General features: G+C 50.9%; 1 protein-coding gene and 1 long non-coding RNA gene across 2 annotated transcripts in view; both read right to left on the bottom strand.

Annotated features, from left to right (window-relative positions):
- The window catches only part of LOC116510210 (short transient receptor potential channel 2-like), a 36512-nt gene extending 23067 nt beyond the window's left edge, over positions 1–13445 (bottom strand). Inside the window, exons 1-7 of the mRNA XM_032219680.1 lie at positions 13203–13445; positions 10526–10664; positions 8835–8990; positions 8263–8429; positions 7605–7669; positions 7102–7340; positions 6157–6341 (exon numbers count right to left, since the gene is read on the bottom strand). Of these exons, the coding sequence (XP_032075571.1) occupies positions 6157–6341; positions 7102–7340; positions 7605–7669; positions 8263–8429; positions 8835–8990; positions 10526–10664; positions 13203–13268 (1017 nt within the window). The 5' untranslated portion in view covers positions 13269–13445. The remainder of the gene's footprint in view (positions 1–6156; positions 6342–7101; positions 7341–7604; positions 7670–8262; positions 8430–8834; positions 8991–10525; positions 10665–13202) is intronic.
- LOC116509939 lies at positions 2308–6581 on the bottom strand. The gene is made up of 3 exons (XR_004255577.1): positions 6157–6581; positions 4450–4580; positions 2308–3454 (listed from the first exon to the last, which is right to left on the bottom strand). It is a non-coding gene; the product is annotated as an uncharacterized LOC116509939 (long non-coding RNA).
- Positions 13446–13601: the final 156 nt, after the last annotated feature.

Below are 13601 nucleotides of genomic sequence, written 5' to 3'. Positions count from 1 at the left end.
TTAACTGTTCTCACTGTTAGGAAACCCCTCCTTAGTTCCAAATTGCTTCACTCCTGGATTAGTTTCCATCCAATGTTTCTTGTCTTGATTTCTGGTGCTTTGGAAAAAAAGGTTGACCTCCCCCCTTCTTTGTGACAGCCCCTCAAATATTGGAATGCTGCTATCTTGTCACCCCTAATCCTCGTTCTTTCTTGGGGCTTCTCAGCAGAGTTAACACAGCCAGGTGGCAGGGTGGTGGTGGCACCGTTGTGCCACTCTAAAGGAGGCGTTTGGCATGCAGGGTCCCTTCCTGCACCAGTACCCCGAGGCTTGGCTGGCAGAGGAGCACCTGGGAAGCATCTCCTGTCCACCAGTTTCGCCCACCTCCTCCGCCAAGCTCCCTCCAGCTGCCCAGAATGCAAGATGGCATGGTGGGCATCGTATCCACCGCTGCCTTCCTGGGTCTTCTGGCTGCAGATCAAGAGGGCCAACGGTGCAGAGAGATAGAAGCTGGAGCCCCAGGAGAGCGGGGCCAAGCGATCAGCCCAGCCCTGGCGTAAACAAGGTTGTTTATCCAGAAAGGGAGCCTTTCAGGGCAGAGGAGGATGGGAGGAGAAAGGTCCCGATTGCTCTACTCGGAGGAGGGGCTCAGGAAATTGAGGGCCACAACAGCAGCATGAAAATGTGAAGCTTTTGAAGTTTTGTGGCTGAATTTAATAGTGCTTTTAAAGGGATTTTACAGAATATAGAATGACAGAGCTGAAAGGGACCCTGGAGGTCTTCTAGTCCAGCCCTGTTCAAAGTAGGAGTCCTTATTCCACCTCAGACAAATGGCTGACCAGCTTGAAAACCCCCAGGGTTGTCCGGAGCACCCACCACTTCTGTTCCCCTGGCTGATGGCTCTGTCAGGATGGGCCGTGATGGCAAACTCCCTTTGGCCCTCGGGGGTACAGAGACCCCTCTGCAGGGACGCAGGCAGTCGCCCCCCCCCCCCAGCGCAGATCCACCCTGCATGCATGCACACTTCCTGCTGGGCAGTTGATGCTTGGGCCTGTTGCACATGCAGGAGACCCAGGCCCATGCATGGGTGGTGAAGGGGGCTGCATGCGCCCATTTTTGGCCCCAGGAGGCTGCAGGGGAGTCTACTAGGCCCAAAATGGGGCACAGGGTGGGAGGTTACACATACATGTACAGGATCAGGTGCGCATGTGCATGGAGAGGTTGTCACGCACGCATTGCATGATGAGTGAAGGCTGCCACACGTGTAAAAAGGTTAGCCGTCACTGATATAGGGTCTCCTGCCTGAGCAGTGGGTTGGACTAGAAGACCTCTGAGGTCCCTTGCAGCTCTATTCTGATTGATTCATTTCCACCCGTTGCTTCTCGTCCTGCTTTCAGGTTCCTTGCAGGATAAGCTGAGCCCCCTCTTCTTTGTGGCAGCCCCTCAAATACTGGAAGAATTTAGCAAAACCTGGGAAGAGACAGAAAGGGACTAGACAAGGATGGCTCTTGGGCCATTTGAGATCTGGAAACTCCAAAGTAAGACCGAGAGGATTGCTGGAGTGAAGCTTGAGAGAGATATATGTGCGTTACAGGCGTCCCTGGATGACCTACGGATAATTTTTAGAAAACCCTCTAGGAAGGATAGACATATTCATGGAAAAAGGGCTTTATAGCCAGTTTTAAAATTAAGAAAAGATGTAAAAATTGTTGACAAAGAACATGAAAATTGGAAAACAAATGGAATTGAATGAAAAAAACCCAGAGATAAATGTGAAATATATATATGGGTATCACTATCACTAAAAGAAGAATTGCATGTTATGGAAAGACCCCAAAATATCCCCAATGCAGGAACAGCTGGTGAAGTTAAGAGAAACAGCAGAGAGGGCAAAATTAAATTGATTAGAGGGAGATCAAGTGCATTTATATGACTGGAAACCCCCACAGACATTTTTTCTGAATAAAAGAGAAAAATGAACGTGCGATTTATGGCCTTGAAGGTTTGAAAGGGCAACTTACAGAAGGAAGGAAATTAAGATGTATCTTTAAATGTAAATGCATTTATAGCCTCTGTCAAAAAGATTGGAAGGCACTTTCTGTATAATCTTTTCTTTTTTTCTTTTCTATTTCTTCTATTTTCTTTCTTCTTCACTATTCCTTCTTATTTCTTCTGGATCTTTCCTTATCTTTGTAATGTTATCTTGCTATATGCATTTCTTCCTTTTCTTCTGCACGAATCTTATTTTATTCAGAAGGTTAAAATACAAACTCCAAGAATTGAATTTTGAAAAAGTAAAACACAATTAGACAGAAACCTTTTTTTAAATGTGCATTAAAGACAAAAATACTTATACATTTCTTCAATAAAATTATATATATATATATGTACACACACATATTTACAATCCTCCTTTTGGAGTTTGTATTTCAAGCATACGTTTTTGTGTGTGTACACACACACAAATACACACACACACACACACACACACATGGAGTTGAGCCATTGTTCCAGGAAAGCAACTTTCTTTTCCGTTTGAAAGTTTGCCTTGTGACCTTCCAGCCAGATACCAGCTGGGATATTTGGGGCAATCTGCAGCCTGTTGGGCCAATAGCAATAGCAGTAGACTTATATACCGCTTCATAGGGCTTTCAGCCCTCTCTAGGCCACCACCCTTTCCCTCCCTCCTGCCACCCCCAATTCAGAGGGCAAGGAGGATTCCGCAAAACCTGGGTGGCCTTAAGCTGAAGGTCCGCAGCCTTGAGGCACCCCTCCCACGGAGACCCCACCCCGTGGCCTCCATGCCGGCCCATCTTCTGGCCTTCATCCCAGCCTTCCCATTCCTCCTCTCCCCACAGAAACCCAGAGGCTCTTGAGTCAAATCGCACCCTCTTCCGCCTGCAGCAGGAGGAGGAGGAGGAGGAGGAGAAAGGTATCTGCTGGGCCGACAGGTTAAAACAGCTGTAACATCTGGATGTTTGAAACGTCCCAGTGGATCCAGGGAGCCTGCAGCCCATCCCTCTTAGTCACTGCAACCTGCTCGGGGAGTCAGAGGCAAATGGCTGTGGATTTGTGGGTCACGGAGTCCGGTTTCAGCATCTTGAGTGTGCCTCCAAGGAGATCTGGGATCGGTTCGCCCACTCCGACCGCCGTCACGTCCTCTTCTCTGCAGAGGTCTTGAGGGAGGGTCTCCCAGCCCCTTCTCTCTAACATCTCACCAAGAGAGCCCGGAAGCCTCGGAGGCTGAGGTCCAAGGGCCCCATCCGCCCTCCTCTTTGGAAGCCGCCTGGGACCGAGGACTAAGCGTGTTCTTCCCCACAGCCGCTGGCATGGCCCTCCACCTCGGAGGCAGGAAAGCGGTCTTGGCAGAGGGGGCACTCCACCCAGGACCCCCACACGGGGGACAAAGAGGCCACCTCTGTCTCTTCCCCACAGGTGGAGGAATGGGCGGGCAAGTCCTCGGACGGGAAACGGCCTGGGAAGGGAGAGAGCAAAAGGTTTGAAGAAGCCCAAACCTCTTCCCACCAGCAGAGGCTCCCGGACCACCCAAATGTGGATGTTTGGCAACTGACTCATATTTATGACGGTCACAGTGTCCTGGAGTCACGTGAACAACAACTTTTGCGACCTTCTGACCCGCAAACTCAACGGGGAAGCCAGAATGCTGTAATTAACAACCACTGTGATTCATTTAACGTCGAGGAAGGCCGTAAAATGGGGCAAAACTCATTTAATAACTGTCTTGCTTAGCCACAGAAATTTTGGGCTCAGTTTTGGTCATAAGTCAAGGACCGCCAGTTTTTCCCGACCAGCCTCTGGATTGCAGAGCGGAGCCCCACTCCGATCTACCTTACAGGTGCAGATCTCCCAACCGCAGAAAGCAGAGAAGGGTGGGGAAAACAGCGAATCCTTCCATCAAGAGATCCTCAACTCTGAGAAATGCGGAGTTCGACTCCCAGAATTCCCCAGCCAGCGAGGCATTCTGGGAGTGGGGTCCACCCCATCTTTAGGGGGGGCAGCAGGGAGGAGAAGTGGCCGATGTAACCTGCAAAGCACCTCTCTATGCTCCACATTTGCAGGGAAGGCAAAAAAGCCATTCTGCAGGCGGCCATCCTCTGTGTGTGTGTGTGTGTGTGTGTTTTGTGGTGGTGGGGAATTTAGGGAAGACCCCCCCCCCCCCAAAAGGCCTATTTCAGAGCTTGGTGGTAGTTTCCTTTCGCCCGTCTACTTCAGAGGCGCCTCTATAAAAAGTGAGGTGGATCCCAAATAAACAGATATTTAGAAATACGTTCAGGATGTTAACCTCAAACTCACAGCCCTGCCAGCCCTGGCATTACACAAGTGGGTGGACTACGGGCACCCTGCCCTGCTCACACGCCCCCCCCCTCCAAACACACGTTTCTTTGGCGTGGTCTGTCCTCACCACCTGCAGGGTTTTCCGCTGCCCTGGCGGGAAAGGCATTGCCTCACCTGTGCAGATTGGGCAGGTGCCCCAAGCAGCTTCTCCTCCTCCTTCTTCCTCTTCCTCACTTTCCCACCTTGGTAGTTTTCCTCTCTGCCTGGGGGCTGCCCCACACTCCCTTCGAGAACCGCTCCTAGGTCTGAAGAAAAAAACTCTTTCACGGGGCCGCCCTGCACTTACGGCCACTCGTATAGCAACCGTCACGAGGATGCTGGAAAAAAGGGCCTTCCCCACGCTCACGCGATCAAAATTGGGACGCCTGGCGACTGGCTCGTATTTATGACGGTCGCAGAGTTTGTGACCATCTGACAACAACGTCAATGGGGAAGCCGGATTCACTTAACGGCCATCTTACTAACAGCCGCAGTGATTCACTTAACAACTGTGGCAAGAAAGGTTATAAAATGGAGCAGAAGTTGTCTCGCTTAGTTAGTAGTGGAATTTTTCCTGGTCTCCTCTCTGCCTGCCTCCCCCCTCAAAGTGGAAGGATTCCCCCCCCCCACTTAAACGCAGTCCCTCCGAACACCCCCCCTCCCGCCATTTCTGACAAACAAAGTCAATGGGGGTGGTGGAGACGGATTTGCTTAATGGCCGCGTGATTCATTGAACGACTGCAGCTATTCCATTAACAGCCATGGCCAAGTACTTGCGAGACATGGAACAGGGGGTATAATTGGCTTGAAAAGAGATGTAAAATCAATCCATAACAAATACATGGAAAATATAATAAAGGGAGATGGCATAAATACAGAAAGTAATAGAAATGTAAATATTGTATATATATGTGTGTGTGTGTGTGTGTGTGTGTGTGTTGTATTTGTGCTGATAAATAAATGAAGGGAGACTAGTATAGATGTAAATGTAACAAAAAGGCAACAGTAAAAATATTGGGTTTCTGTCTGAATGGTCTCTTGTGACCATATATATATGTTTTCGTGGCACGAAGCCTGAAGATAACGAATGAGACTTCGTTGAAACATCGCCAAGACACTTCCAATTTTACGCGGGAGAAAACCCGAATAATCAAAGACCTACATACTAACACCCGCGAAAACCTCAGAAAACAAACCTCAGAAAACATTTACTGTTACATTTACATCTATACTAGTCTCCCTTCATTTATTTATCAGCACAAATACAACACACACACACACACACACACATATATATATATATATACACACAATATTTACATTTCTATTACTTTCTGAATATGTATGTACATATATATATGTATGTATATGTATTTAGTGTCACAACCCCTGGTATGCCCCAATTATGGGAGGAAGCTCACTGCTTCCTTTCTCTGTCTATCGGCTCGTCACAAGAGACCATCCAGACAGAAAGCCCAATACAACACATATATATGTATGTGCATATAGTGTAAAAATGAGAAATTATGAAACCAAGAGGAACATGGATAAGACAATAGGTTGTAAAATGGAAAAGCCGAAATTAGAAATACCGATAATAGAAAGCTACAAAAGTGTAATTGTGATTTTAATGTTTGGAAAATGTTGAATAGAAATATTTTAAAAAACCAAAAACCACGGCAGAGAAACTCATAAAATCAGGCGTGACTTACTCAGCAAACCGCCTTATTAGCAATGGAGAAATCCGCCCCCCCCCCTTATGGCCATAAGCCGAGGACCACTTGCGGTGACCACTGACGGGCCTGCCAGAGGCGAAGGGGGCGCAGGGGACGGCCAACTCACCTCCTGGAGCCGCCCTGCGATCTCCTCTTTGTTTTCAAGCGGCTGCTGCTGGCGGGTTGATCCTCTGTGGGCCCTGAGGGAGGAAACGTGCCGGCAAGGTGAATCCCCCGGGATCAGCCTGCCGGTTAAAGAGCAACCGGCGGAGATCTGGGCGCTTTGCAAGATCCCGCAAGAGAACGGCTGGTCTGTGGGGAGCTTTATGGGTTCCATAAAGGGCAGAGCTCAGCGCTTAACGGAAAGCGGACCAGGCTCATTGCAGAGGCTGCAAACACCCTCCTCCTCCTTTTCGGCTTCTGCTTTGCCGGTTTCCATGGCGCTTCGCCTTCTCACCTGTCTGTGAGCTGCCCAGAGCCACTAAGGACGGGGCTCCCACACCAGCCTTCTGGGCCATACAATGTCTGCAAGCTCAGAGAGCACCAAGGACCCCACACTCCTGGCACCCCCCCCAGCACTGAAGAGGTTACCTAGTTGGGTCATGAAACGTCTGCAAGAAAACCACTCAGCCCAGAGAGCACCAAGGATCCCAGTCCTCCTTTTCTCCTTCTTTTCCTCCTCTTCCTTGCCCCCTCTTCCTTCTCCCCTTCAATTTTCCAATGCCCTCCACCCCTCCTAGCACTGAAGAGGTTACCTAGTTGGGTCACAAAACGCCTGCAAAAAACCCACCAAGATTAGAAAGCACCCGGGGACTCCTCGGTTCTATCCTGAGTTACAAAAGTCCTCTTCTCTCAGTCCCAAAGTCTTTCATGCCTAAGGCAGCAGGACTCGAACTCACCGTCTCCTGGCCAGCACTTTCATAACCCCTCCCCCAAACCGGCTCTGGTAGTAACCTCCGACAGCCTCCCTTTATGGCTCCAGTCTAATCAGCACCTGCAGACGAAGGGCCCATGAAGCCCACGAGGACCCCCCGCCCACCACCAGAGCCTCTGCCCATCCCGCCTCACTCACTTGGGGCCCCGGGGCTTTGGGCTGCCCTGGGGGCCCGCCCAGCCTCTTTGCTCCGTGCAGCAGGCGGCGGTGGAGACCCGGCGGGCAGGAGAGGGGCTCGCTTGTGGGCAGAGGCTGCTGCCTTCAGGACCAGCCGGGCTGGGCGACTCAAACCCGAAGGGCTCAGGGTCTTGCCAAGGAGGGCCGAGTCCAGCTGCTGCAGCTGGCGCTTGAGCAGCCTCTCCTCCTGGGTGCCACATCTGGAGGAAGCAAAGCAAGAGAAGCTGGGTGAATTATGGGCTGGGGTCTCATCCACCCTGGGCTGTGCCAGGATCCCAGGGCACTGCTCGAGACACCGTTCCAGCCCCTCGGGACAAGGGAAGCGGATCAGGCGCACGAGAGCACCGACTGGCGCCAGGTTCTCGCTGCTTTTAATGTTTTACCGTTTTGAAATTATTCATCTTCCCAATGAATGACCAGTGGCAAAGCGGCCGGAGTGGCCCGAGGCAAAGCTGGGTACTTACGACGGCCCTGCTGGGGAAAGGGGCCCCCCGAAGACCCCTGGCTTGGAGGCCGACTCCGGAGAAGCCTAAGAGGGATGATAAGAGAGGAAGGAATCGACTCGGCCGAGGCCTTCAGAGGAAGGTGCAGAGAACAAGGAAGAAACACGGCTGCCGTTACGCATCCCTGCTGACAGGGAGTTCTTGGTTTTCAACCACAACGGGGCCCATTGTGTTCCTGCTGTTAAGCAAAACATTTGCTGAGCAACTCTTGCCCCAATTTACGTCCTCTCCAGCCACTTTGTTGTTAAATGAATCACGGCTGTTGATAAGGCTGCAACCTGGTTGTTAAGTGGACCTGGCTTCCCCATGGACTTTGCTGCTCAGAAGGTCGCAAAAGGGAGTCACCCAGGACACCGTAACCGTCATAAATATGAACCAGGCGCTAAACACCTGAATTCTGGTCACGTGACCCCAGTCGTAAGTGTGAGGAACGGTCATAAGTCACTTTTTTCAGCAGCGTTGTAACTTTAAACTGTTGTAAATCGAGAACTGGCTGTAGAGGCAGGCTTCCATTTACACCGGGGGGGGGTCTGGGAGATGGCTGGGGAATTCTGGGACTTGAAGTCCCCGAGTCCAGATGCGGCCAAGAGCCCCACGCGTCCCCCGCATAAAGCCCTACCTGGCCCGGGGAGGGGGCCGCGGGACCCCCCTGGCGCTCCTCTGAATCCTCTGGGGTGCGGATGTGGAGGAAGGCCAGGCCAAACTGGGCGTGCCTGTTGAAGGGCTGGCTGCAGGTGAGCCTCAACCGGTCCCACTTCTCTGCCAGCGCAGGTGCCAGCAAGTCCCCTGCGCGAGACCACAAAGCAATAGCAATAGCAGTTAGACTTATATACCGCTTCACAGGGCTTTCAGCCCTCTCTAAGCGGTTTAGAGTCAGCCTATCGCCCCCACAGTCTGGGTCCTCATTTCACCCACCTCGGAAGGATGGAAGGCTGAGTCAACCCTGAGCCGGTGAGATTTGAACAGCCGAACTGCAGATAACAGTCAGCTGAAGTGGCCTGCAGTGCTGCACTCTAACCACTGCACCACCTCGGCTCTTATAAGCGGAAGCTGCAAAGTTCGGGCGGCTCCGGCAGGTGGCAGAGCCTGGAGTCCCAGGGCCGGAAGGGATCCTGGGGGCCTCCGCGTCCAACCCCTTGGGCCCAAGGCAGACCTAACCCTAACTACCTCCCACCCACCCCCGGCATTTACCTTCCTTAAACATCCGGACCCCAGAACGGTTCCTGTCCTGCTTGGCATCCGCTGGCACCATCAAGGTGGTGGTTGGGAGCAGGGTGAGGTAGTCCCGATCCGGAGGCCACGAGGACCGGCCCACCTCGATCTGCAGGAAGGCAGAGCCCGAGTTCCCTGGGGACCCAAAAGAGGAAACCCCCCTTACTCTCCAGGTGGAGCCCACCCCTTTCCCCCCCTCCCGGCTTCTCCTTCTCCTCCTCCCTTGGACACAGTCACAGCCCCTGTCAGCTCATTCATTCACAGGCACGGGGAGTCCTCGACTTATAACCGTCCGTTTAGTGACCATTCAAACTTACAACGGTTCTCATTTATGACGGTCGCAGCGTCCTGGGGGGGGTGTCACATGATTTACGACCTTCCGGCAAGCAAAGCCAATGGGGAAACCAGATCCATTTAACGACCGTGTGAGACTAATTTAACAACTGCAGTGATGCACGTTAACAACTGTGGCAAGAAAGGCCGCAAAATGGGGCAATACCCACTTAACGAAAGAAATTTTGGACTCAATTGTGGTCCTAAGTCGAGGACTACCTTTATATGAGAGTCTAAAACCACCGACTGGATCTTCCCTGTGTTTTATTTATGCCTTTTAGCTTTTATACAGTTTGATTTTAAGATCGCAAGCTGCCCAGGGTTCCCTTGTGCTAAGATGGGCGGCCAATAAATTTTACAAATAATTAAAACTGGGCCCCATCCTTCGCTGTGACCTCTTGCTCCATGCTCTATAGAGCGATTGTGGGTGCACCTCGGTTCACCCACGTAACACCTATCCTCCGCGAGCTGCACTGGCTGCCTATTGGTCTCCGGATACGCTTCAAGGCGCTAGTCGTCACTTATGAAGCCCTTCATGGTATTGGACCTGGGTACTTGAGAGACCGCCTGCTGCCAATCACCTCCACTAGACCGATCAGATCCCACAGATTAGGCCTCCTCCGAATTCCATCCGCCGGCCAGTGCCGACTGGCGACTACCCGGAGGAGAGCCTTCTCTGTGGCTGCTCCGACCCTCTGGAACGAGCTCCCCGTGGAGATTCGAACCCTCACCACCCTCCAGGCCTTCCGCAAAGCCCTTAAAACCTGGCTGTTCCGACAGGCCTGGGGCTAAAGAGTTTTTGCCCCCCCTTCTCGAATGGTATGACTGTTGTGTGTTTTTAAATTATGTATTGTTACGTTTCGTTTTTTATTTTTTGTCTGTACCCCCCCCCCCCTTCCCTGATTTGATTTGTTAGCCGCCCTGAGTCCCCTTCGGGGGAAAAGGGCAGCATATAAATATAATAAAATGAAATGAAATGAAGTGAAACATAAACCTTGTATCTCCCCCCCAAAAAAATAGCATTTCAAATCCCCCCTCCTCTCTCTCTCTCTCTCTCTCTCTCTCTCACACACACACACACACACACACACACAAGCTTACCCACCCTCATGGCCTTCAGGAAAGCCCTTAAAACCTGGCTGTTCCGGCAGGCCTGGGGCTGTTGACCTTAGTGTTAAGGTCCAGCCCCGATTAGAACGTCTGTGTGTTGTGAATTTTAAACTATTTTTTTAAACTTATTTTGCTTTTCTTTTTTTCTTCTTTCGTTGTAAGCCGCCCGGAGTCCTCCAGGATTGGGTGGCCTATAAATTTAATAAATGAAATAAAATGAAGCTTACCTACGTCGATGTAGCCAATGCAGCCAGCCTGCTCCAGCTGCAACTCGGCTCTCATCTGCCGGCTGCGGTCCAAGGGGCAGCAGAGCCAGGGCTGAGCTCTTTCTTCCAGCAAGAGGTTCTCCACGGGGTATTTGGGGTCCTGGGCCAGAAAAGGGGGAATTATTAGAGAAAAGCATTAAGGTTTAATGTTGATACTCAAAAGACACGTCAGCCACAAGGAACGTCTGAGTCAAATACGGCCTAGGCTCAGAGCCCCAACAAGGCAGGGAGATGATTTAACTCCCACTTATTCAGAACGTTCTGATTAAAAGGGATTCTCCTCATTGAAAGAAGGAACATCATCCCGGTCCTCAGCTTACGTCCCGTTCTGTAGTTAACACATCAGAGAAAAAGCAGGAGAGGACTGGAGAGGATAAAAGTGCCCCCCCCCCCATTTTCATAGCTTTTCATCAGCGCCTCGTAGACCAACCTGCTACCTGAGTCTACCTTTAAAGCAGTGTTTCTCAACCTTGGCGACTTTAAGTCCCGTGGACTTCAACTCCCAGAATTCCCCCAGCCAGCAGAGCTGGCTGGGGGAATTCTGGGAGTTGAAGTCCACGGGACTTAAAGTCGCCAAGGTTGAGAAACACTGCTTTAAAGGAAAGCAGGGGCATCGTATTTATATACAACCTTTATTATCCTTGTACAAAATAAAGAGAAGGAAAGTGTTAAGGTGGAAATAAAGCCCTCAAGCTGTTGGGAATCTGCGAAGAGACAAGCCAGGCTGCCCATCGGCCACTAAGAAGCTTTCCCTTATCAGAAGCCGATCCTGCCCAGCAAAACCAGTTTTTTTATCTTTTCAGTTTAGAAGTGTTATCACTCGATGATCTGTTCAGCAGCAGCAGGAGAGAGAGTTTCCTCCATTCCACCCTGCAAGTGGTTTGATAAACCCCTCTCATTTTAAGAGTCAAAAAAATTAAATGAATTTAAAATACAAACTATGTTGGTTAGCAAGGAGAACAATGCAATTAGTCCTTGGCTCACAATAGCAATAGCAGTTAGACTTATATACCGCTTCATAGGGCTTTCAGCCCTCTCTAAGCGGTTTACAGAGTCAGCATATCGCCCCCAACAACAATCCGGGTCCTCATTTTACCCAGATAGATAGATAGATAGATAGATAGATAGATAGATAGATAGATAGATAGATAGATGGATGATAGAGATAGATAAGATAGATAGATAGATAGATAGATAGATAGATAGATAGATAGATAGATAGATAGGATAGATATAGAGAGAGGGAGAGATATAGAGAGAGGGAGGGAGGGAGAGATAGATATAGATAGATATAGATAGAATAGAACAGAATAGAATAGAATAAGATAGATAGATAGATAGATAGATAGCAATAGCAGTTAGACTTATATACCGCTTCATAGGGCTTTCAGCCCTCTCTAAGCGGTTTACAGAGTCAGCATATCGCCCCCAACAACAATCCGGGTCCTCATTTTACCTAGATAGATAGATAGATAGATAGATAGATAGATAGATAGATAGATAGATAGATGATAGAGATAGATAAGATAGATAGATAGATAGATAGATAGATAGATAGATAGATAGGATAGATATAGAGAGAGGGAGAGATATAGAGAGAGGGAGGGAGGGAGAGATAGATATAGATAGATATAGATAGAATAGAACAGAACAGAATAGAATAAGATAGATAGATAGATAGATAGATAGATAGATAGATAGATAGATAGATAGATAGATAGATAGCAACAGCAGTTAGACTTATACACCGCTTCATAGGGCTTTCAGCCCTCTCTAAGCGGTTTACAGAGTCAGCATATCGCCCCCAACAACAATCCGGGTCCTCATTTCACCCACCTCGGAAGGATGGAAGGCTGAGTCAACCCTGAGCCGGTGAGATTTGAACAGCCGAACTGCAGAACTGCAGTCAGCTGAAGTAGCCTGCAGTGCTGCACTCTAACCACTGCGCCTCCTTGGCTTGCTTAATGACCACAAAGTTACAATGGCAGGGAAAGAAGTGACTTATGACCGTTCTTCACCCTTTATGCCCATCGCAAGCATCCCCATGGTCACGTGATCAAAATTTGGAGGCTTGGCCGCTGACTCGTACTTATGACGGTCCCTGGGTCCCAAGTCCACGTCATCACCTTTGGCGACGTTCTCGCCAGCAAAGCCAGTGGGGGAAGCCAGATTCAGTTAGCGACGGGGCTACTAGCCTAACCAGGGCAGTGTTGCAGGGGGAAAGGTCCTAAAATGGAGCAAAATTAACGTCTGGTTTAGCAACAGAAAGCTTGGGATGACTGGTGGTCGTAAGTCAAGGACTACCTGTATACACGAAGGAATAAGAGCGTAAGGACTGCCTGAACTACAAAGCCCATGTTGCGTGGCCCACAAACCATAACAACCCCGCCAGCTGATTTCAGTTATTTCTCTATTAGGGGCAGTCCTCGCTTTACGACCATTCGTTGAACACCCATCCCACCCCCAGCAAAGGGCGAGGCGGACCCCGGAGGGAGGCCGAGGGGGTCTCGGGAACCCTCGCCCGGGGCCCCCATGCGCCTCAGCCGGTCCCAGGAGAAGACACGTGTCGGGCGCGGCCGCATCCCCACGACCCGTCCGAGCCCTCCCCGTCCCCGGAGGCCCCCCGAGGCCGCCTCACTTGCGAGGAGAAGGAGACGACGCAGCGGATCCTCAGCGGCGCCATCGCCTGGACTACAACGCCCATCAGCCCCGGACGACGCGGCTTCGCTTTTCCCGCCAACCTCCGGCTTGACTTTCCGCCTCGCTCCGGATAGGCCGACGCTCCGCTCGCGCTCTGACGTCATCCGCTTCCAGCCGGCCCCCTCGGCCAACAGCTCCGCCCCGGTCGTGGCCGCCGGGAATGCCGGGAGGCGTAGTTCTCGCCACTCACCCCGGGGAGCGTCTGTCAATTGCTCTTCCCTGGAAGCGGCCCCGAGGACGCGCCGCTCCTTTCCGAACCCGGATCCCCAGAGCTGCACCATCGTCTCCAGGAAGAGACCCTCGGACGGGCCCCTCAGCGACCCTCCCCTCACCCTCC

Source organism: Thamnophis elegans, chromosome 6 (genome assembly GCF_009769535.1).
Source record: "Thamnophis elegans isolate rThaEle1 chromosome 6, rThaEle1.pri, whole genome shotgun sequence".
Lineage (NCBI taxonomy): Eukaryota > Metazoa > Chordata > Lepidosauria > Squamata > Colubridae > Thamnophis > Thamnophis elegans.
The sequence above is the reverse complement of the archived record's forward strand: the minus strand, read 5'-3'. Positions and strand labels throughout refer to the sequence as shown.